This window comes from Suncus etruscus, chromosome 16, assembly GCF_024139225.1.
Source record: "Suncus etruscus isolate mSunEtr1 chromosome 16, mSunEtr1.pri.cur, whole genome shotgun sequence".
NCBI classification, from domain to species: Eukaryota; Metazoa; Chordata; class Mammalia; order Eulipotyphla; family Soricidae; genus Suncus; species Suncus etruscus.
This window is the reverse complement of record NC_064863.1, coordinates 6,136,297-6,161,757: the sequence shown is the minus strand read 5'-3', so window position 1 is coordinate 6,161,757 and position 25,461 is coordinate 6,136,297. Positions and strand designations below refer to the sequence as shown.

The window sequence follows — 25,461 nt, the reverse complement described above, 5'->3', positions numbered from 1 at the left end:
TTATTATTCTGGCATTAATTTACTTTTTTTTTTAAGTTGAACCACTGCTTTTCTGGTTTTCTTTATAAAGAAACCTTTGTCAGTAAATGAAATGTTAGAATGTTTGCCACTAATAGTGTATAAACTAAAAATAGATATAATACAAGTGATTTTAGTCTTGCTAGATACCGTTGCCAAGCAGATGAGCCTGTTAAAAAATAGATGATCGGGCCCGGAGAGATAGCACAGCGGTGTTTGCCTTGCAAGCAGCCGACCCAGGACCAAAGGTGGTTGGTTCGAATCCCGGTGTCCCATATGGCCCCCCGTTCCTGCCAGGAGCTATTTCTGAGCAGACAGCCAGGAGGAACCCCTGAGCACCGCCGGGTGTGGCCCAAAAACCAAAAAAAAAAGATGATCAGGTAGCAAGGCTATAGTACAGTGGGTTGGCCATTTGCCTTGCATGTGGCCAACCCAGGTTTGATCCCTAGTATCCCTGTGGTCCTCTGAACCTGCCAGGATTAATATCTGAGAATAGAGTCAAGTATTGCCAGGTGTGCCCTTTCTGTGTGTCCCCCCCAAAAAAAAAATATCACCACACTTGGGCTGGAGAGATAGTACTCGGGTTAAGGTGCTTGCTGTGTGTCCTGTCAGTTGTTGGATCCCTGACACCACATGTAGTTGGTTATCTGAGCACCTCCAGGAGTTAGTCCTGAGCATGTGATTAGCCCCTAAGAACAACTGGATATAGCCTTAACATCCCTGCCCAATTCCCAAGTATGAGACTCGAGAGGTAGTACAGGAGATAGGGTACTTACCTTGCATCTAGCAAACCCCAATATGATCCCCAACCTTGTATACAGTCACTATAGCAAGACCAGAGGTCACTCCTGAGCACAGAGCCAAGGATAGTCCCTAAGTACTACAGGGTTGCCTCACCATTCCAAATTTTATGTTAATGTATATTTAGTTTACAAGTCGGAGCGATGCCACAGTGGTAGGGTGTGTGTCTTGCACGCCTCTGACCCAGGACGAACCGTGCTTTGATCCCCGGGCATCCCACATGGTCCCCAAGCCAGGAGTGATTTCTGAGCTCAGAGCCAGGAGTAACCCCTGAGTGTCACCAGGTAAGGCCCAAAAATCAAAAAAAAAAGTATAATTAAACACCATCAAATTTTATTATGAGACTGGCGATTCAAACTTAAATTAGATGACTGTAGTATTTTAAGTATTTGGTACATATTTTAAGTAATTGCTATATTGCTCTTATTTTCCTTGGCTTATTGTTAACTCTACAAAAATGTTTAAAATTGCAAAAATTATTCTCAACTACTCAAATTCTCATTTTCTTCATGATTCATGTAGCAGCATGACTTTTACTGTTTCTATTAGGATGAATTAGTCCATAGTTCATCTCACTTTTTCTAATACTTGACGTTAATGAACATCTCATTAATGAGCAACACTAATTTTCTGTGGAAATAATTTTGTGATTCTATTGAATGAATAAATAAAATAAAATTGTAAATAAAAGCTAAGAAATTGAATTTCTTCTCAAGAGTTCCATGAATAGTATATAGCAGAGCTAGATAGAGCTTTCCTTCCACATTCTCTGTTCTATTTTATTTATTTTTTGGCCATACCCAGTGGCGCTAATGGGTTACTCCTGGCAGGCTCAGGGGACCATATGGGATGCAGGGGGATGGAACCAAGGTCTGTCCTGGGTCAGACGCCTGCAAGGCAAACACCCTACCACTGTGCTACTACTCCAGCCCCTTCTGTTCTTTTTTCATTATGTCTCCTAATTTGTTCATGTGGTAGCTGCAATATTCTTTCTGCCTTTATTTCGTCATTCCTGTTTTTGCTCTTAGTCTTTTGAAAGTCAGTAAATAACATTCCTGTTCTTCTACTTGCTCTGGGAAAAAGTTTTGATTCTTTATTCCCCTTGTACCCAGTCTGCCAGCATGCTAATCTTTGAACCCTTCCTCTGAAACATACCCTACATCTTATACTGCTTCTCAACCCGTTTGCTGTTCTGACCAGAACCAAACTCCCATTGTTGTTTTGGAATATTATTTCTTCTATTTCCTACTTCTCTCTACTTCCTAACTTACCTCTTAAAATCTAGACAATAGTAGAGTGATCATAAAAATACAAGACCTTTCAGTGGTCTTCAGATGACTCAAAAGTATAATCAGAAACCTTTATTGGGGGGCCAGAGAGATAGCATGGAGGTAAGGCGTTTGGCTTTCATGCAGGAGGTCATCAGTTCAAATCCCGGCATCCCATATGGTCCCCCGTGCCTGCCAGGAGCAATTTCTGAGCATGGAGCCAGGAATAACCCCTGAGAACTGCCAGGTGTGACCCAAAAACCAAAAAAAAAAAAAAAAAAAAGAAACCTTTATTGGGCCCTAAAATTCTGTTTCTCCTCTGTTACACACGTTCAACTCATTCTGTGTCCTGTCACTTTTGCTTACTCTGCCTAGTAGATTGGGCTGTTGGTCTTGTTCATTGACTATATCAGCTGTTCTTCAGGTAAAATTTTGCTTTTAACTACTCTCTCTGCCAGTATTATTCTTTCTGCTGATATTTATATAGCTAGATGTTTTGCTTCAAATTATTGATCAAATGTTACATTATCTGAGAAACCTTTTATTTAGACTGAGTAAGCTAGCACTCAAGTTATTTTTTCATTAAAATCCTATATACTTGTACTCTGCTTTAAAATTTTGTTTGGGGGCTACATCCAGTGTTGCACAGGGCTTATTCCTGCCTTTTTTTTTTTTTTTTTTTTTAGCTTTTGGATCACACATAGTGATATTTCTGGCTTTGTGCTTGGGAGTAACTCTGGTGTGTCAACTCAAGGAATCAACTATATGTGGTGCTGGGGATTGAACTGAGGTTATCCACATACCTTACTTGTGATATTATCTCTCTGGTCCCTTTTTTAAATCTTCTTATTTTCAGGGGGGATGTAATTGGGAAGGTCTTCCCCAGGTGGTGCTCAGGAGGCCCCCGGGTCTTGCTGCCGGAATTATCATTGCAAAGCCTAAGGATGCACTGTTGCTCAAGCCCTTCAGTGTCAGGGATCACTTGAGCCACTGTGGTATGTTCTGGGGTGCTTTTTCCAGGGCTGCGCCTGGGAGTGGTGGAGTGGGAATGGAGAGGGAGGCATCTGACAATGCTGTTTTTCCCTGGATGTGTCAGGGATCAAATCCAAGTCAAGACTACTGTACTATATCCCAGCCCTATTCTGTCATTTTTGGCATTATAGGTGTTTGTGTCTGGGCCACTAGCAAGAGGAGAGCTCTTTGAAGCTATTCTAATAATTAGACATTTAGAAGGTGCTCAGAAAAGTTGTTGAATAGAGCAATATAAAGACAAAAAAAAATTTTTTTTGGTTTTGGGCCATACCCAATGACACTTGGGGGTTACTCCTGGCTATACGCTCAGAAATCGCTCCTGGCTCGGGGACCATGTGGGATCATATGGGACACTGGGGGATTTAACCCAGGTCTGTCCTGGGTCAGCCGCGTGTAAGGCAAAGGCCCTACCGCTGTGCCATCGCTCTGGCTCCGGAATGTAAAATTTTAAAGTAACATGGGAAGTACTGTTCCCATGGCTGTTTTGGTTTAGGGCCATAACCAATGCTTTAGTGGGATACTCCTACTAAGGTCATGCCTGGCAGTGCATTAAATGACTCTGATGCTAGGATTGAACCCAGGCCTTCCACTAGCAAAATATGTCCTCCAGGCCTTTGAGCCAACTTCTTGGTCCAATAGATGGTGCCTTTAAATATTAACTCATGAGTTCCTATTTCTAATAAAACTATCATAGAATGATTCTTTTGCTTTTGGACCATGCCTGGAAGTGCTCAGGGATTGATTACTCATGACTGTACCCATGGCAAGCTCAGGGGACTAAATGCAGTACTGAGAATCAAACTCAGATAGGCTGCATGCAAAGTAAGTGCCTTATACACTCTATAATATCCACTGCAAGCAGCCATGCAGTCCAGGATCTGTAGATCATGAGAAAATTTGGTGTTTTGGTAGTTTGATAAGGTAAGTTGTGGAGCTGGGCCATTTCTGGTTTTTGTTTGTTTGTTAGTTTGTTTGTTTGTTACACCAGGCAGTGCTCAGGGGTTACTACTGGCTCTGTTCTCAGAAATCGCTTCTCCAAAAAAAAAAGGGGGGGGGTGGGTGGAGAGAGCATGGAGGTATTGCATTTGTCTTGCATGCAGAAGGACAGTGATTTGACTCCCAGCATCCCATATGGTCCCCTGAGTCTGCCAGGAGCGATTTCTGAGCATAGAGCCAGGAGTATCCCCTGAGCACTGCCAGGTGTGACCCACAAACCAAAAAAAAGGGGGCATGGGGAGTCTGGGGTCGGAGAGATACCATGGAGGTAGGGCATTTGCCTTTCATGTAGAAATACAGTGGTTTGAATCCCAGCATCCTATATGGTCCCCTGAGCCTGCCAGGAGTGATTTCTGAGCATAGAGCTAGAAGTAACCCCTGAGCGCTGCTGGTATGACCCCCCCCCAAAAAAAGGGGGGGGGAGTCTGCTTACACCCATTCTGAGAAGGCCCCAGAGGTTTCAGTGTGGACCAGACCACCTGGAAAAATTTGGCAGCCATAATTTTCATTTGGAGTTTACTAGAGACCTGGGCTATTTTTCTGTTGGGAAGATGGTGGGTTTGGGTAGGCTGCTGGGTTTCTGGTGGCAGGGGAGTTGGTGAGAGGGTGCCAATGTGAGGGGACTTGACCCATCTCCATTCCAAGAATACCAGAGTACTGACCTGAGAAGGTTCAATTGCTTGTACCATTTTAGTACAGTTGTGGAACTAGGCTGTTTCTTCCAGTGGGTGGTGATGGGCTGCTGTACCCTCAGGCAATTATTGCTTTGACTTGCTTTTCCCTGGTAATCAGTGATGAATACTTTTCCATATGCTTATTGACCATCTGCATATCTTCTTTGAAGAAATGTCTGTTAAGCTTTTCCTGTTTATTCAGTTCTACCTAATTCCTCAGACAGTCCACCACGTAAATGGTGAGAAAGGAATTATGGAAAGGGCAGGGCTTTCCACTTATTATTGTGGAGATGGTCTTTTTATTCTCTTCCTCCTCCTCTTCCATCCTTCCTTCCTTCTTGATGGCTTCTCATGAGCCTTTTCTTTTCTTTTTTTTTTTAAATATGGAACGCTTCACGAATTTGCGTGTCATCCTTGCGCAGGGGCCATGCTAATCTTCTCTGTATCGTTCCAATTTTAGTATATGTGCTGCCGAAGCGAGCACTCATGAGCCTTTTCTAAAAATGTCACTATGGGGCCAGCGAGGTGGTGCTAGGGGTAAGGTATCTGCCTTGCAAGCGCTAGCCAAGGAAGGACCGCGGTTTGATCCCTCGGAGTCCCATATGGTCCCCCCAAGCCAGGGGCGATTTCTGAGCACTTAGCCAGGAGTAACCCCTGAGCATCAAATGGGTGTGGCCCAAAAAACCAAAAAAAAAAGAAGCAAAAAAAAATGTCACTATAATTCCATGCCAGATAATTTTAGAAGCAAGATAATTGTCATTACCTTCCTGACTAAGAATCTTCTTTTTTTTTTTTTTTTTTGTTTTGTTTTTTGGGCCATACCCGGTGGTGCTCAGGGTTACTCTTGGCTGTCTGCTCAGAAATAGCTCCTGGCAGGCATGGGGGACCATATGGGACGCCGGGATTCGGGATTCGAACCAACCACCTTAGGTCCTGGATCGGCTGCTTGCAAGGCAAACACCGCTGTGCTATCTCTCTGGGCCCACTAAGAATCTTCTTAAAGCCACCAGCTAATGGAATTCAGACTGGGGTATGAGCTGTATAGCTGATCAAATCTGCTGTTCCAGAGTAAAGTCTGTTTGTACCACGAAGGTGCTATTTTTTTGTTTTGTTTTGTTTTTGCCACACCCATCAGCGCTCAGGAGTTACTACTGGCTCTGCGCTCAGAAATCACTCCTGGCAAGTTTGGGAGGGACTATTGGGGATGCTGGGAACCAAATCCAAGTCTGTCCTGGGTCGGCCACTTGCAAGGCAAACGCCCTGCCATAGTGTTATCACTCTGGCCCCATGAAGTTGCTTTTCTCACTTAGAGGGATCACTGACCCTGGCAGGAACAGAACTATCATCAGAATCTATAACCCGTGTTTATGGCCAAAGGCTGCCTAGGGAAGTTTTATGACAGACAATCAGTAGGAAAAGGATCCAGGGAGAAGAGTTCAAAATCAGGAAGAGCAATTCTTAGGCTGTAGCAGTCTGATGGCAACTTTAACTGTGGACTCGGAAGTATTTTGTTTAGCTTAACGGGTATGTCAGATGTTTGCTAAGGGGTGTGTATGTCTGTGTGTGTGTTTAGCTTAACAGGTATGTCGGATGTTTGCTAGGGTGTGTGTGTGTGTGGGGGGGGCTGGCTGGCTGGCTGGCTGGCTGGCTATCAGACCTAAGGCATGCACAGTACCACTTAGCTCGTTGTAATATTTTGTTGTCTAAATAGTTCTGGATGCAATTTGGGGGGGGTTGTGTGTCACTACTATTGTAGCAAGAATATTGACTATGGCATAAGGCCAGCATTCAAATCAAGTTTCACTTGTCAGTGGGGTTTTGAATAGCAGAAGGACCTACACACTTAGATTTTACCACATTGAAAGCTGTTGCTGTCCTACAGAGCAGATTTGTGGAAAACTTTTTTTTTTTTTTTTTGGTTTTTGGGCCACACCCAGCGGTGCTCAGGGGTTACTCCTGGCTGTCTGCTCAGAAATAGCTCCTGGCAGGCACTGGGACCATATGGGACACCGGGATTCGAACCAACCACCTTTGGTCCTGGATCGGCTGCTTGGAAGGCAAACGACCTACCACTGTGCTATCTCTCCAGCCCCTGAAACTCTTAACTAGAGAAGGAGCTGAATATAACTCAGCAGCGGAGCATTTGCCTTGCATGTGTGAGAACCATCCATTCAATTCCTGGAAGCAAAAGAAAGAATACATACACTGAGCCAGAGCAATAGCACAGTAGGTAGGCCTTACTTGTGGCTGACCCAGATTAGATCCCCATGTAGGCATCTCAAATGGTCCCCTGAGCTGCCAAGAGTGATTTCTGAACACAGAGCCAGGAGTAACCCCTTAGCACAACCAGCTGTGGCCCAAAAAACAAACCAAAAAAAAAAAAAGGAAAGGAGAAAATACATATAAGTAATTAAAATTAAAATGCCAACATTGTCTGATGGGGTCTAAAAATCAAAATAAGGGCTGGAATGATAGTACAGCTTTTGCCTTGTCTATGGCCAACCCAGGTTCAATCCCTTGCATCTCAGATAGTTCCCTAGATCTGCCAGGAGTAATTTCTTAGTACAGAGCCAGGAATAACCCCTGAGTACCTGAGTACAGATGAGTGACCCCCCCCTCCAAAAATAAAAATTTAAAAAGTTGTGGTATATAAATAAAATAAACTATTACTCAACTATAAGAAAAGATGAAATTCTACTCTACTATAACATGGGTAGAATTAGAGGGATCATATTAAGAAAAATAAGGGGATCGCTTCTCGGCCTTTTGGCTAAGATCAAGTGTAGTATCTGTTCTTATCAGTTTAATATCTGATACGTCCTCTATCCGAGGACAATATATTAAATGGATTTTTGGAGCTGGGAGTCGGAAGAGGAGCTTGCTCCATCCGCTCCGCGCATCGACCCAGTATTGCAGTACCTCTGGGAACGGTGCACCTCCCCTCATTTTCGGTATATAAGAAAAGAAATTGTCAGGGCCGGAGATATAGCATGGAGGTAAGGTGTTTGCATTTCATGCAAAAGGTCATCAGTTCTAATCCTGGCGTCCCATATGGTCCCCTGTGCTTGCCAGGAGCAATTTCTGAGCATGGAGCCAGGAGTAACCCCTGAGCACTGCCAGGTGAGACCCAAAAACCAAAAAAAAAAAAAAAGAAAGAAAAATAAGGGGAAGATAAGTGTCAGTTGATTTCACTCGTGGTATATAAGACAAAAGAAAGGGCATAAACAATTGCAAATGAAAACCAATCGTTGGACTCTAATAACAGAATAGAATTTTTTTTTTGGCCACACCTAGCAGCCTCTGATCACTCCTGGCTCTGCACTCAGAAATCATTCCTGGCTTGGAGAACCATATGGGATGCCCCAAGGATTGAACCCACATCCATACTGGGTCAGCCTTGTGCAAGGTGAACACCCTACCACATAGTACTACAACTCCAGCCCAGAATTGAATTTTTTTTTTTTTTTGGTTTTTCAGGCCACATCCATTTGATGCTCAGGGGTTACTCCTGGCTAAGTGCTCAGAGATTGCCCCTGGCTTGGGGGGACCATATGGGACACGGGGGGATCGAACAGCTGTCTGTCCTATGCTAGTGCTTGCAAGGCAGACACCTTACCTCTAGCGCCACCTCGCTGGCCCCCAGAATTGAATTTTTAAAGCAGTTTATAGTGTTGGGAAGGGATAGGGTGGACAGATTAACACTATTATTATAAAGTTAAAAATATTTTAAATATTGGGGCCAGAGAGATAGCATGGAGGTAAGGTGTTTGCCTTGCATGCAGAAAGTCGGTGGTTCGAATCCCAGCATTCCATAGGGTCCCCCAAGCCTGCCAGGAGTGATTTCTGAGCATAGAGCCAGGAGTAACCCCTGAGAGCTGCTGGATGTGACCCAAAATCCAAAAAAAAAAAAATTTTTTTTAAGTATTAAAACGCAGGTCTAATTTTATTGGCAGCTTGAACACAAGCACTAAATTAATTTCTGAGCTGAGACTAAACTTTTTTTAAAATCCTCTTTGCTGGGGGCCAGAGAGATAGCAAGATAGCAGAGAAGTAGGGTGTTTGTCTTGCATGCAGCTGACCCAAAACAGACCCAGGTTCAATTCCCGGCATTCCATAGAGTCCCTTGAGTCTGCCAGGAGCGATTTTTGAGCACAGAGCCAGGAGTAACCACTGAGCACTGCCAATTACTCTAGCGGCTGATAACTCAAATTTTATTTATTTATTTATTTATTTTGCCATATACTGTGATGCTTGGTTCATTCCTGGCTGTGCACTCAAGAATTATGCATAGCTGGGGGCCGGAAATATAGCACAGCTGTAGGTTGTTTGCCTTGCATGCATAAGGTGGTTTGAATCCCGGCATCCCACATGGTCCCCTGAGCCTGCCAGGATCGATTTCTGAACAGAGAGCCAAGAATAACCCCTGAGCACTGATGGATGTCACCCAAAATTCAAAATAAATAAATAAATTATGCATAGCAGTGCTTGAGGGACCTTGTGGGATACTAGGGATCAAACCTGAGTCAGCCACATGCAAGGCAAATGCTCTACAAGCTGTACTATCATTTTGGCCCCACAATTTCATAATAGTATCAGTTCAGTAGTATAGCAAAGCTGATTTGAACTTTACATAGAAGACCACCAAGCAAGCCTAAATAGTAACCGAAGGCTCAACTGGCACCAGCCATAGCCCAATAAATCCTTAGGCAATGACTTCAGTTGCACTTTATCTTGAACAATATAACAATTTAAATCGAACCTTCTTAATCTAAATTTTGATAATTCCATTTGCCTTTGTGTTGTAATAAAGGAAGTACATTTTTTGTGCTTGTAAGGGGACAGGTTGGTGGGTAGGAAACTGGGGACAGTGGTGGAGGGAAAGGTCACACTTGGGATGGTGTTTGAATATTAAATGCCTGAAACAACTGTATTATGAATAATTTGGAAAATCATAGTGTTGTAATAACTTTTTAAATACAAAACAGTCAGATAGGACTTCACACCAATGAGAATGGCCTATTTCAGCATTCTTCAATCTTTTTAAACCTCCAGATTTTCACCTGTCCTGTATATAGTCCACAATCTAGCATTTATAACCAAGTTAGCAGATGAGTGGTTTTCAAACATTTTACATACAGACCAGTGTTGTTTTATTTTGTTTTGTTTTGGGCCCACATTCAGTGATGCTCAGCCCCAAACAAAAACAGTTATGACTAGCCTTTGCTTCACATTCTCAAGTATGGTATGTAAAGAGATTCTCTTTCATAAGCTTTGCATGTAGGAGGCCCTGGGTTTGATCCCTGGTATCACCAAAACACACATACACACCACACTTCTCCACACACACACCCTGGGTTTGATCCCTGGCATCACCAACACACACACGGCTATATGCAACAAACACACACGTGCGCACACAGACACACACACACACACACACACACACACACACACGCAAACTAATGGAAATAATAAGACTTCTTTGGGGGTAGGGAAGCCACACCTAGGAGTCCTCAGGCATTACTCCCAGCTCCACACTCAGAAGTCACTCCTGGAAGGCTCAGGGGACCATATGGGATGCTGGGAATTAAACCTGGATTGGCTTCATGCAAAGCAAATGCCTTACCCACTGTACTAGCACTCTGGCTCCAAAGTGTTAAGACTTCAGAATCTTTTTGCAAGTACTGTCTCAATCATTTTTGTCTTAGTATCCAAAGCATATAGCAAGAAATAAAAAAATATCTTTATCAGAATAGTCTCACTCATCTTTGGGTTTTTTTTCCCCATTCCCCCCATCTTTGGGTTTTAAGAAAAATAAAAGACGTTATTCTAATAATACCCCAGAGACAAGGGCTGGAAGGACCGGCTCATAATATGAAGCTCACCACAAAAAGTGATGAGTGCAGGTAGGGAAATAACTAACAACTTATAACAATGAGTGAGAAGTAGAATGCCTGTCTCGAATTCAGGCAGTGGGTGGGAGGAGGGAGATGGGGGACATTGGTGGTGGGAATGTTGTGCTGGTAAAAGGGGGTGTCTTTTTTATGACTGAAACCGAACTACAAACATGTTTGTAATCAAGATGCTTAAATAAAGATACTATTTTTAAAACACTACCAAAAATATCTTTATTCCACCTACCAAGAGTACATTAAATATATTGAGCAGTAATATTTTCAAAATTAACTGTTACATGAAAGCATTTTTATTCTTTATCTTTCTCATTGTATTCTGCGGTGGAAAGATAGATCTTTTTGCTTTCTATGTAACCTACCATTTTGAATGCTAGAATATCACATGGTCTTTTATATATTGCCTGACTATATACTTACTAATGGGTAGATTAAATTATGAATTTGTCAAAGGATCAAAATGATTATATTTCCAACTTGTTTTGGTTACAAGAACTAATATTGTTTAATATTTCAAGTAATATTTAGGACAACTAGCTTTAGTGGAAAATGGGTGTGCCCTCACCAGTGGACAGGGAAAATGTTCAGTGGAAGAATTCAGAGAGAGGACATTAGAAAGTAGAAATGTGCCCAGACATATCTCAGCAGTTTTATCATGTTGACTGTATAACTTGGATTGCATAACCAGAAACGCCCTTCAGTTTAAACCCAGTTACGATTTATAAGCATGACGAGTTGCATTCTATGGGTTTATGAGTTCTTATGCCCTTTGTTCAGCGTTTATAAATATATTGGGTATTTTCAGGTTCTTGGAGGTTAGTAATTCAGATTGTCGAATCAAATATTCAGATGTCCCACATTATTAAAATGAAAAAAATTAAAAAAACTAAGTTGAACTTTGTTTTGTTTTGTTTTGTCACACCCGGCAGCACTAGGGGTTACTCTTAGTTCAAAGCTCAGAAATCGCTCCTGGCAGGCTCGGGGGACCTATGGGATGCCCGGATTCGAACCTCTGTCCTTCTGCATGCAAGGCAAACGCCCTACTTCCATGCTATCTCTCTGGCCCCAGAACTTTTGTTTTTATTCATCTAAATTATAGTCAGGTGTTCAGTGGGGGATTCCTAGCTTGATTCAAAAATATATATGCATTATAGATGCACAGCTCCAAAGACAAGGAAATATATTATCTAGTACAGAGGAGATCATTGTTTTTAAGAAAAATCAATATTTTTATTCCCTTCACTAAAATCAACATGTTGCTTTAGTTATCTGGATTGTCTTTCTATTTTAAGTTATAGAGGCATTCCCTAGTTATTTCAGATAACTTGTTTTAGGCTTGTACTTTTCTTTAGACTAAAAAAGTTGGTGTTTCAAGGAGAGTTCAAGGATTAAGAGTGCAAGGTTTAGGGGCCGGAGTAATAGCACAGCAATAGGGTGTTTGCCTTGCATGCTGCTGACCTAGATCTGACCGGGTTTGATCTGTAGCATTCCTTATGGTCCCCCAAGCCTCCCAGGAGCAATTTCTGAGTACAGAGCCAGGAGTAACCCTAGGTGCTACCGGATCTGACACCCTCCCCCCCCCCCAAACAAAAAACACAGAAAAAACAAAAACAGAGTGCAAGATTTGCCTAGCTCCACTGGTGTAACTCTTTTTATTAGGGTTTTTTGGCCACCCCCGGTAGCACACAGGTTACTTGTGTTTCTGTGCTCAGAAATTACTCCTGGCAGATTCCGGGAACCATTTGGGATACTGGGTATCAAACCTGGATCAGTCTCTTGCAAGGCAAAAAAACGCCCTCCCCACTGAGATATAGCACCAGCCCCTAGTATAGCTCATTTGGCCCCAGCAGCACCTGATTGCGAAGTGCAGCACTGAACCTTCAACCTAGCTATGAAAATACCCTGGGGGCCGGCGAGATAGCAAGGAGGTAAGGCGTTTGCCTTCCATGCAGAAGGATGGTGATTCGAATCCTGGCATCCCATATGGTCCCCCGAGCCTGCCAGGGGCGATTTCCGAGCCTAGAGTGCTGATGGGTGTGACCCAAAAACCAAAAAACAAAAAAACAATTCTGGGGCCAGGAAGGTGGCACTAGAGGTAAGATGTCTGCCTTGCAAGCGCTAGCCAAGGAAGGACCGCAGTTCGATCCCCCGGCATCCCATATGGTCCTCCCAAGCCAGGGATGATTTCTGAGCACATAGCCAGGAGTAACCCCTGAGTGTCAAATGGGTGTGGCCCAAAAACCGAAAAAAGAAAAAGAAAATACCCTGGGAATTACCCTAGTAGATTCCCTAAGCACTGCTTGGGAGGGGAGAGTGGAGAGAGAGAGCTCTTAAGATTTCATTTTTTGCAACAGTGAGGTCAGTCTTTGGTTTGTTGTTAATTCAGGCATTCTTCTTACCTATAAATATTAATATCTGAGATTCTCAACTTTGTTTTTTCTCATCCTGAGAGGCTCATTAATAATAGTACCCAGGAGGAAGGGGATTCAGAACAATAGTCACTTGCCTACTTTTGTCACTTGCCTTGATGTGGCCAACCTAGCATCCTTTCCTGGCATCCCGTATAGTCCTCTGTGCCCCAGTAGGAATAATTTGTAAGTGCAGAGGAAGGAGTAACCCCTAAGCATGCTGGGTATGGCCTCAGACAAACTAAAACAAAACAAACCAAAAAATGAAGAAAAACAAAAACAATAGTACCTAAGGGTCAGAATCTTTAGAAAGGGGATTTACAGGGGCCGGGAGATAGCAAGGAAGTAGTTTTCTTATCCATTTTGCAACTCTGTGCCTCTTAACTGGGGCAGTTAGTCTATTGACATTGAGAGAGATGGAAAATACTTTAAAGTAGAAGTTTAGTGAAGGCTAAAAGGTAACTTTTTTCACGTTTTAAAATAAAAATAAGGGCCCGGAGAGATAGCACAGCGGCGTTTGCCTTGCAAGCAGCTGATCCAGGACCAAAGGTGGTTGGTTCGAATCCCGGTGTCCCATAGGGTCCCCTGTGCCTGCCAGGAGCTATTTCTGAGCAGACAGCCAGGAGTAACCCCTGAGCACCTCCAGGTGTGGCCCAAAAACCAAAATAAATAAATAAATAAATACAATAATTTAAAATTAATTTAAAATAATTTAAACATTATTATTTATTTATTTATTTTGGTTTTTGGGTCACGCCCGGCAGCGCTCAGGGGCTGTTCCTGGCTCTATGCTCAGAAATTGCTCCCCGGCAATTTCGGGGAACATATGGGATGCCGACCGAGATTTGAACCACCATCCTTCTGCATGCAAGGCAAAATGCCTTACCTCCATGCTATCTCTCTGGCCCATAAACATAATTATTTTAAAATAAAAATAGAGAGTTTAAAAGGCTGGTTTAAAATTATTTTTGTGCCCCAAACATTTGAAAAAGCTATTACCTCCATGCTATCTCTCTGGCCCATAAACATAATTATTTTAAAATAAAAATAGAGAGTTTAAAAGGCTGGTTTAAAATTATTTTTGTGCCCCAAACACATTTGAAAAAGCTAGCTAATTATTTCAAGTATTAAAAATAAGTAAATGGGAAAATGGTAATTCTGGTGATGGCGGCAGCAAGTATGGCTTTGGCAAGATGGGGCTTGGCCCACCCTCTACTCCTGAGGTGGCCAGCTTTGTGCCATATAGGCTGGTGTAGCAATAATGTTTCACTGCTTGGTTTACACCTTTTTCAAGTAAAGAGTGAGTCTACGGAGCTGGCCCAGTTTGATCATGGTGACTGTTTGTGGGCATGGTTATCTCTTTTATTATATAGAATGAATAAATAAATAAATATAATGGAGATTTTACCATTTTGATCTTTATGTGCACAAAGTAGTGTTAGTTTCATTCCCTGATACCACTATTTCTAAAATCTGCCATACCCTGACAGAAACTCTGTACTATCATAAACACCCCTGTCTCCTCCCAGGAAATCTCTAGTCTACTTTCTGTTCCTATAAGTTTGCCTTTTTTAAAAATATATTTCAGTACAGGTGGGGGGTGTGGGGAGGAGGGAGATTTGGGGCATTGGTGATGGAAATGTACTGGTGAAAGGGGGGTCTTCTTTACATGACTGTAACCCAACCATAATCATATTTGTAATCAAGGTGTTTAATAAAGATATCAAAAAAATATATATTTCAGATATTGTGCTTGCTAGCCTAGGACAAACTGCAGTTCGATTCCCCAGGGTCCCATATGGTCCCCCAAGCCAGGAGCGATTTCTAAGTGCATAGCCAAGAGTAATCCCTGAGCATCACTGGGTGTGGCCCAAAACCCAAAAAATATATATATTTTAGGTAAATTAAAATGATATAACATGTATCATTCTGTGTCTGGTTATTTAATATCTAATAGCATAGTGTTTTCAAGGTTCATCTATGTTTTAGTATATGTCAAAACTTTATTTTTTTATGGCTGAAAAATATTTTAGGAATATACCTCATTTTCTTACGCATTCTCATATTAAATAACATTTGGATTATTCCCACTCTTGGTTTATTATGAGTAATATGACTGTAAATAAATTGTTATACAATGTCTGTTTTCAGTTCTTTTGAGTATTTCCATAGGAACAGAATTGATTATTTTAGGTAATAATTTATTCTATTTTTATTATCATTTAATGTTTCTGGAGCAATTTTTTCTTATTTCTTTATTTGACCTTTGTTAAGTTTTAAGAAATTATTTGATTTGGTCATTCATTTTCTTTTTTTCTTTTCAATTATTTGTTTTTCAGACCCGAGTCAGAACTCCGTCACAGGGGAACACAGCCAACTGTTAGGTATAGTACTACAATGGAGACTGACTCTTTAAAATCACCTTTTCTGTACTTAAACTATCTGACTTTACTCCCGGCTCTAATTATCTTTTCTTCTCCCTCATTTTCTACTTTTAACTCTATAACTTTTTTCATGCTGTTTCTATTTCCAGCTTGGTAAGTTTCAAGAAACTTCGTTAGCAATTATTTGCTAATATTTTATTTAATTACATTATAAAGTAATTTTACATAGGACTCCAAAAATATGTAAGAAATTATCTTTTGTTTTTGTTTTTAGGTCACACCTTGTGGTGCTCAGGGGTTACTCCTGGCTCTGCATTCCAAAATCACCCCTGGCAGGCTCGGGGGACCATATGGGATGCTGGGATTTGAACCACTGTTAGTCCTGGATCATCTGCATGCAAGGCAAACACCCTACCGCTGTGCTATCTCTCCAGCTTGAAATTATCTTTCTTGAGACCAGAGAAATAGTACAGTGGTGAGCATTTGCCTTTCCCATGGTAGACCTGAGTTCAGTTCCTGGCACCAGATACAGCCCCTTGAGCCTTACAAGGAGTGATCCCTGAACACAGAGTCAGAAGTAAGCTCTGCCCACAGCTGGTGTGCCTTTCTCTGCTTTTGAGAACAGTTTCATTCTTAGTGTTGGAGATAGAGTACAGCAGTTTAGGTGCTTGCCTTGCATGCCACTGACTCAGGTGTGATCACAGTATCCTTTAGGGTCCCCCAGTCCCAGCCAGGAGTGCTCCCTGATCACAGAGTAAGGATTAAGTGCTGAGCACCACTGGGTATGGCCCAAAACCAAAGAAGTAAATAATTCCACTCTTGGAACAAAACTATAGTACAGCACATAGTACTGTATTTGCATGTGGCTAATTTGCATGGGTTAATCCCCAGTATCCTATTTGGTTCCCTGAGTCAGTCAAGAATGATTTCTGAGCACAGAGCCAGGAATAACCCCTGTGCACTGCCAGGTCTGGCCCCCAAAACAAAAACAAGAACAGAAATTCTACTCTTAGACTTTTTTTATGGAATGTAAAAATAATCGTTCCCAAGCCTGGAGCCATAGTACAGCAGGTAAGGTACTTTCCTTGCACATGGCCAACCTGGGTTCAGCCTTGCTACCCCAAATATATGGTCCCCTAATCCTGCCAGGAGAGATTTCTGAGTGCAAAAACAGTAGTGATCTTTGAGCACAGCTGGATGTGGCCCAGAACAACAAATACATGTGTATGTGTACACACACACACAAACATTCACTCACTCACTCACTCACTCACTCACTCACTCACTCACTCACTCACTCACTCACTCTTCCAGTCTTCTAAAGCCTTGACATACAAATTACAATCTAACAAAATTTATAGGAGAAAATCATTGGTGAATTTTTCTTAGGAACACATATGTAGATTTTTTAAACATTTGTATCTATATCGAACAATATGCTTTTAAAAATTACCCTGTAATCAGATTGGTTTATGTGTATTTATACATACATACATATATATATATATATATATATATATATATATACACTACAAATCTATTGGAAGCTTACTAATTGTTGGGTGTGGACAAAATTGGTTGTTTTCATGTGTTTGAGAAAACTTCAGACTTTGACTTTTCAGAGTTTATCATTTCTTTCAGCATAGCAGAACAAGAAAAATTAATTTATGACTATTGTAGTATCTGGTTATTTTCTTGTTTTGTTTTTTTTGTTTTGTTTTGGGACCAGACCTGGCTGTGCTCAGAAATCACTCCTGGCAGGCTTGGGGGACCATATGGGATGCTGGGGATTGAACCCGGGTCCATCCTGGGTTGGCAGCACGCAAGGCAAACACCCTGCCACTGTGCTATCACTCCCTGTTGTAGTATTCTGGTGGATCTGTTCATTATTTTAAGAATTGACCACTTTAAATATTGATTTGCATCTATATTGCCAGCTAGTAACCAAATAATGTATTGATGGAAAATATTCTTTATATAAAGATTTCTTTTATAAAGAAATATATTTATATTTCTGGAGTTGGGAATCAGTACAGTGCATATGGTGTTTGCTTTGCATGTACCCACTTCATGTTTAGTCCTTAGCACCATGTAATAGTTCCCTCAGCCCTGCCATGAATAATCCCTGAGTGCAGAATCCCAGGAGTAAACCCCGAGTATTACTGGGTGTGGCCCATAAACCTCCCCCCAAAATATTTCTGCTGTGGGGTCAGAGAGGTAAGTAGTATAGGAATAAAGGCTATACCTTGCTTGCAGTAATAATCAGGGAACCAGATGTGTGTCAAGATGTTTTAACAAAAAAAAAAAAGAAGAAGAAAAGGTATTTTTAACATAAGCTTTGTAGGGGTCTGGGATGTATTCCTGGCAGCACATGCCTGCCTCCGTAAGAGAACTCTCAAGTGTAGCCCTAGTAAATTAATTAAAAAGGAACTATGTGATAGATATTTCCTAATAGAACACCAAAGTACCACTCTAACGGTGTTTTCCTTCTTCATTCTTAAAATACTCAATGTGCTTAATCCTAGGCTGCTATTTACCAAAATGGGTGAACAATTCAGTGGAGTGGTAATATCTTTGGTTGCAATTGTAAAACACATTTTGTTTGTCTTAAAGAAAGTAGATTTAGGGAAACTTGAACATTGGTGGAAAAATGTGTACTGGTGGTGTACATTCCGTAACTGAAACTCAACTATGAACAAATTTGTAACCATGGTGCTTAAATAAAGTAATTATAAATGGGGAAAAATAAAAGAGGGTAGGTTTTGGGATTGAAATGATAGTACAGCGGGGTAGGGCATTTGCTTTGCACAGGTTCAATCTGGGTTCAATCCCCAGCATCTCATATGATCTCCTAAGCCCCCCCAGGAGTGACTCCTAAGTGCAGAGCCAGGAGTACCCCTGTGCACAGCCAGGTGTGGCCTAAAAAAAGAAAATGTAGGTTTCCTGGGGGTCTGAATGTTATTAGTATGATAGGTAGGACATTTGCCTTGCACGTGGCCAACCTGTTTGAGATCCCTGGTACCCCATATGGCTTTCTGAGCACTTATTCCAGAAGACAGCCAGGATTAAGCCCTGTGCATTGCCAAGTGTGGTCAAAAATAAAACTGGGTAGATTTTCTCTGGGTAATAAACCAAATAAGTTTGGAACATCTGCTCTAAAACTATCAAGTTGAATGAGTAATAAAAACACTGCATGGTAAAAGGCATCATGTATAGCAAAATCCAGACCATTACAAACTTCTTTTGAGCTGGTGTGATATTAGAGGGCTGAGTCCATATATGTGAATGATCTTGCTTGATATCCAACACCATATGGTTCTAGACTACTTTGGGAAGCTAACCTTCCTGAGCACTGAGACAAAAGTAGCCACCCAAACTTAGGAGGGATTTCTTACACAGAAAGCAATAAATAGATTGTGTTAAAGTTATACACTATCTTGGTGAACTAAATTTTGTTAGGTAAGTTCCTTTTGGTTCTTAATAGCTTTTTAAAAACTATAGTGATTTACTAAGTTGTTCATAATACATTTTCCCATGCATTAAAGGTTCAAACATCAATCCCACCACCATTGTGACCACCCTCTGCCTCTTTGCAGATTTGCTTCTTACTGTTTGTTACAACACAAAGGCAAATGGAATTATCAAAACTTAGATCAAGGGAGTTAGTGTTAGGGCCAGCACAAACCTCAGAGCCACCCCCCCCCAGCACTTCAGGGGTGTTCTTTATATACCCAGGGCCAACTGTCATCCTGCCACCACCACAAGTGGTGGGCTTCTAGTAACAGAGAGCTTCACCCTTAATGGGATAGTAACACTTTTTTGGGGGGAGGAGGGGGTTGTCACACTCAGCAACACTCCGGGGCACTCAGATATTACTCTTGCCAGGCTTGGGGGACAATATGGGATGCTGGGATTCAAACCACTGTGCATCCTGAATCGCCTGCTTACAAGGCAAACACCCTACCACTGTGCTATCTCTCCGGCCCTGGGACAGTAACAGTTTTATGGCCGAGCAGGGGCTATAGAAATATTTGAAATATTTGAATAGAATAGAAATATTTGAAATAATTGTCGATGTCTCTCCTTGATGTTACTAAAGTCAGTGTGTAAAGATTTACTGGGGTGTGTGTGCTTGATCCTAGTTGAGACTTCTGTGTTCCTGTTCAAGTTCACTGAGCTTGGAAGATTACTGTGTAACTTCCCATCAGTCAATAGTACTGGGCTGACCCTACTTTTAAAATTTGAAGTGTTGTACTATGCGATACAGGATTTATAGATCTGAAACACATTTGGTGGTTTGGCTGTTGGATAGGGGTCATTATGGAGCTGGGCTGATTCCGGATGATGGGTGTGGGACTAGGCTACTATGGTTATGCAGAAAGAATATTTGCTCTCATCTGAGAATTCCACAATGGTATACCTGGAAAGTATCAGCAGCCATTATTTTCTTTGAGAGCTTTGTAGAGGAGCCATTTTTCTGCCAGGAAGATGGCTGGTATGGGCTCAGGCTCTGGGTTTTCCAGTAGCAGTGTAGATATACTAATAGCTTATCTTTAGAGTAAATTTATTTGATACTAGAAAGATAATAGAGTGGATGTGGTGCTTGCCGTGCAAGCAGCCCATCCAATTTCTGTCCCTGGCATTCTACATGGTGTTCCTTAAACACATCCAGGAATATTACTCTGTGTCTCTCAAAAAATTTTTTTTAATAAAGTAAGTTTATTAGAGCCGGAGAGATAGCACGGTGATAGAGTGTTTGCCTTGCACACAGCCTATCTGGGACAGACGGTGGTTTGAATCCCAGCATCCCATATGGCCCCCTATGCCTGCCAGGAGTGATTTCTGAGCACAGAGTCAGGAGTAACCCCTGAGCACTGCTGGGTGTGACCCAAAAACCAAAAATAAATAAGTATCTGAAACCAGAGCAATAGTACAGCAGATAGGGCACTTGCCTTACACATGGTCAACCCTGGTTTGATCCACAGCACTACTTATATCCCCAAGTAAGCTCTGAGCATTACCAGGTGTTGCCAGAAAAGCTAAATAAATAAATTTATTTGGGACTGGGGAAGATAGTTCAAGAGCCTAGCTCTGCATGCAGGAGCCTCAGATTCTATCCCCAGTACTGCAGTGTCCACCAAGGAGATACCATTGGGTGTGGCCCAAAGAATATCACATGATCTTCTTCTGTAATTAATAAAGCTATCTCTCTGGCCCTTTTTGTCTCTGTTTTTATTAGTTGTTGTCTTACCTATGTCTGAATTTAAAGTGCATATAGCAATTTTCCCCACCCCCCCCTTTTTTTTTTTTAGCAATTTTTAATAATATTGATATTTGGGGCTGGAGAGATAGCATGGAGGTAGAGCGTTTGCCTTGCAGAAAGACTGCGTGCGGTTCAAATCCCAGCATCCCATATGATCCCCCGAGCCTGCCAGGATCGATTTCTGAGCATAGAGCCAGGAGTAACCCCTGAGCGCTGCTAGGTATGATCAACAAAACAAAACAATAATAATAATAATATTAGTATTTGAATAATTCTGTCATACTGATCTAATTAGTATTGTTTTTCCCCACTATTAAATCCCCTTAAGAAAACTCTACATTTTGTCCCACTGCCCCACAAATAATGTTATTTACTAGAGGTCAGGTGGATAAAGGAGTTCTCACAAATTCTTTTTTTTTTTTTTTTTTTCTTTTTTTCTTGCCATATCTGACTCTGCTCAGGATTTACTTCTGAATCTGCTCAGGAATCATTCCTGTCATTGTTGGGGAGAACATAGGCTATGTCAGATCAAACCACGGTCAGCTCTTGCAAGACAAGTGCCTTAATTAACCTTTGTACTATCTCCCGATTCCAAATTATGTATGTATGTATGTTATCTAGTTTCCTAGAATGGAGAGTTCTTCCTGTACTTTAGCCATATTTTTTTAATCTTGTTTTGTGACTCTGAGGGTTATTTCAGCTTTCATGTCTTTTCAAATTGTTCTGCTCTTTACAGAAATGAGACTTTTCTTGGCCATCTTATGACAAGGATATACTTATAGTCATCTTATTTCTTTTTTTTTTTTTTTTTTTTTTTGGATTTTGGGCCACACCCAGCAGTGCTCAGGGGTTACTCCTGGCTGTCTGCTCAGAAATAGCTCCTGGCAGGCACGGGGGACCATATGGGACACCGGGATTCGAACCAACCACCTTTGGTCCTGGATTGGCTGCTTGCAAGGCAAACGCCGCTGTGCTATCTCTCTGGGCCCGTCATCTTATTTCTTTTGAGAGCCAACTTTATGCATGCTTATATCTGTTCCCAAAAAACTATGTTCTGTGGTATCACATCAGAAGTTTAAAATTTGGGAGCCAAAGAGATTGCACAGCGGTAGGCATTCCACGCAGCTGACCTAGGACAGACCTGGGTTTGATTCCTGGCATTCCATATGGTCCCTGGGCCTGCCAGGAGCAATTTCTGCATGCAGAGCCAGGAGTAACCCCTGAGCACTGCTGGGTATGGCCCCCAAACAAAACAAAATGAAAAAAGAAGTTTAAGGGCCAGAGCAATAGCACAGCATTAGGTGTTTGCCTTGCACGCATCCAACACAGGATGGACACCAGTTCAAATCCCGGCATCCAGTATACTCTCCCGAGCCTGCCAGAAGCAATTTCTAAGCACAGAGCTAGGAGTGACCCTAAGTGTGGCTGGGTGTAACCCAAAAACAAAAAAAAAGTTTAAAATTTTCCAGTTGTATTAACACCAGTGAAGTTGGAAATACTGAAAAATAGTTGTTTGTCTCCAAGTCTTTTTTTTTTTTTTTAATTTTTTTTTTTTTTTTTAATTTTTTTTTTTTTTTTTTTTTTTTGGGCCACACCCGGTAACGCTCAGGGGTTACTCCTGGCTATGCGCTCAGAAGTCGCTCCTGGCTTGGGGGACCATATGGGACGCCGGGGGATCGAACCGCGGTCCGTCTCCTAGGCTAGCGCAGGTAAGGCAGGCACCTTACCTCCAGCGCCACCGCCCGGCCCCATTGTCTCCAAGTCTTATCAGCATACCAGAGGTCTTATTCGAAGCTGTTCTCCCATTCCCCATCATAATCTTTTCATGTTCAGTGCATTTCCTTGTTTGAACTTCACACTTGTTTTAAATTGCTCATTTTCTGAGTTCAGTGTATATAACAATGAAAACAGGGATCTCTGTCTGCCTTATCCAGTTCTCTTTCTCCTAAACTTGTGTAGGGAAAGTACCCTACACATCATATGAAGTTAATACTAAATTATTTTCATGAAAAGGGCTGAAGAGACTGGCAACGCCTTGCATAACACCAACATGTTATTCAATCTTTGATACCAAATATGATCCTCTGGTCTCCCATCAGGAGTGATTCCTGAGCACAGAGCCAGGAGTAAGCACTGGTCACTATGCCCAAACAACTAAAAAAAGACTTCAATCGAATTTCTTTTATTTTGATAAGAATACATCATTGGTTAAACCTTTAAATTTTGCATTAGGTATGTATATTATCTCTAAATTCTATTTCTTTTTTTTTTTTTTTTTTGATTTTTGGGCCACACCCGGTAATGCTCAGGGGTTACTCCTGGCTATGTGCTCAGAAGTTGCTCCTGGCTTGGGGGACCATATGGGACACCGGGGGATCGAACCGCGGTCCGTCCAAGGCTAGCGCAGGCAAGGCAGGCACCTTACCTTTAGCGCCACCACCCGGCCCCTAAATTCTATTTCTGATGTTAAATTTCCATGATCCAATAATTGTAAAGTTCCACTTCAGTTTTTCAGCTAATGGTTTTAGCCACATTGATGATTCATTATATCATTAGAGTTTACAAGTTGATGAGACATAATTATCATTATGTCTGTATTAATAGCTAAAACACTTTGATAATGAAACATTTGTCTCACTACTTGGTTTTCCCTAAGTATGTTTGGTAAGGAAAAGCAAGATAATTGCTTGATTCTTTTCTTTTTTTACTTTTCACAGATTTATATTGTTTCCTTAGGAACTCTGCAAAGGTGACTCACTTTTTAACATGTTTTAAGTGTTATTTTAAATGTTTCACTTATTTGCATAAATAACCCATTGCATTTATCTTTTGTGCTTATTTAAACCTTAGTTTGGCTGCTTTGACGTAATCTAGTCATTCTTTTGCTTTTTACTTATTTTATTCAAAGCACATTTATTGAAGGCAACATGTCTCATCCAGAGGAGGTCAGTCTCTTTTAGCAAGCATGTCAATATATAATTAGTTACATGAAGATAAGCTGGGGTATTTTAATAACTTATCAGCAAACACCCTTAAAATATAGAATAAATTTCTGCCACGTCCCTGTTGTTTGTTTTAGGGCAACACTTTTCTGGTGTTGCGGGATCACTCCTAGTGGGGCCCAGGGAACCACATAGGGTGTTGGAGATAACGGATCCAGGTCAGTCAGCTGTATCTGAGGCAAATGGCTTACCACACTGTACTATTGCTCCAGTCCCCCTAAAACCTAAATATTTTTCCCTAGGGGAATAATCCCATTCAACCTTGGGGCTTTTGCTAGTGGGTTAATTCTCTTAAACATGTAGTTGGCACTGGTGAAGGAGGGTGTTCATTTTTAATAACTGAAACCCAACTACAAACATGTTTGTAATCATGGTGTTTAAATATATTTTAAAAAATAAATATGTAGTTGTTTTAAATAAGGGCCAATCCCAGTAGTGCTCTAGCAGGTGGGCCTTGGATATGGTAGTGCTTGGGGGATAGCACAGTAACACCCAGAATGACACAGGGGTCATCAAAGGGCCACTGAGACTACACCTGGTGATGCTTAGAGGCCAGGTAGTACTAAGAGTAGAGCTCAACCTCATATATATGAGGTATGGGGCCAGAGAGATAGCATGGAGGTAAGGCGTTTGCCTTTTGTGCAGAAGGTCATCAGTTCGAATCCCGGTGTCCCATATGGTCCTCTGTGCCTGCCAGGAGCAATTTCTGAGCATGGAGCCAGGAGTATCCCCTGAGCACTGCCGGGTGTGACCCAAAAACCACACAGAATAAAAAAGCAAAAACATATATTAGGTACATTCTGCATCTTTTTTTTTTTTTTTTGGTTTTTTTTTTTGGTTTTTGGGCCACACCCAGTGATGCTCAGGGGTTACTCCTGGCTATGCGCTCAGAAGTCGCTCCTGGCTTGGGGGACCATATGGGACACTGGGGGATCGAACCGCGGTCCATCCAAGGCTAGCGCTGGCAAGGCACGCACCTTACCTCTAGCGCCACCGCCCGGCCCCATGCATCTTTTAACTATCTTCCCAATCCTAATCTTCAATTTTTGATTACTGTTTATTTCTTGGTATATGAAGTATTTGTGCGTTTTTGCTTGTTTTTTACAGTTACAGAGTCATTCATGTTTAAGTTTCACTCAGAAAATGTTCAACACCAATCCTTTCACAAGTGTACATTTCCCACCAACATGTCCTCAGTTTTCCTTCATCCTGCCTGTCTGCAGACATTTTTCTTCTGTCTTCCTTTTTTTTCCTTTTATATACTGTAGTTTGCAATATTGTTACTGAGTAGTATCACTATCACTGTATATCACTTTAGCTCCATTCTGCACCCAGTTCTTGTCCAAGGTGATTGTTTCCAGCTATTACGGTCATAGTGATCTCTTTTCTACCCTAACTGCACTCTCCTTTTATTTGTAGCCAGCTTCCTATCGTGGGTATGATTACCATGCTATTTTGTTTTATTACTACTTCAAGGAAGTTTCTGTTCATATCTTCTCCCCATTTTTTGGATGGAGTTAGATGTTAAGTTCTACCCATGCCTTACATATCTCAGATATTAACCCCTTATCAGATGGATATTAGGTGAATAATTTCTCCCAATTTGTGGGCAGTCTTTGTATCCTGGTCACCATGTCTTCTGAGGTACAGGAGCTTCTCATTTGCATAGCTTTGCTTGGTTAGTGGTTTTTCATCCTTGAAGG

General features: G+C 41.6%; 1 protein-coding gene and 2 non-coding genes across 3 annotated transcripts in view; 2 read left to right on the top strand and 1 right to left on the bottom strand.

Annotated features, from left to right (window-relative positions):
- LOC126032082 (solute carrier family 12 member 6) overlaps positions 1-25,461 on the top strand; it is a 155,595-nt gene that overhangs the window by 21,647 nt on the left and 108,487 nt on the right. Inside the window, exon 2 of the mRNA XM_049789788.1 lies at positions 15,449-15,493. Within this exon, the coding sequence (XP_049645745.1) occupies positions 15,449-15,493 (45 nt within the window). The remainder of the gene's footprint in view (positions 1-15,448; positions 15,494-25,461) is intronic.
- On the bottom strand, positions 5,167-5,273 carry LOC126032909 (U6 spliceosomal RNA). Its single transcript, XR_007504069.1, has one exon. It is a non-coding gene; the product is annotated as a U6 spliceosomal RNA (small nuclear RNA).
- On the top strand, positions 7,540-7,730 carry LOC126032827 (U2 spliceosomal RNA). Its single transcript, XR_007504006.1, has one exon. It is a non-coding gene; the product is annotated as a U2 spliceosomal RNA (small nuclear RNA).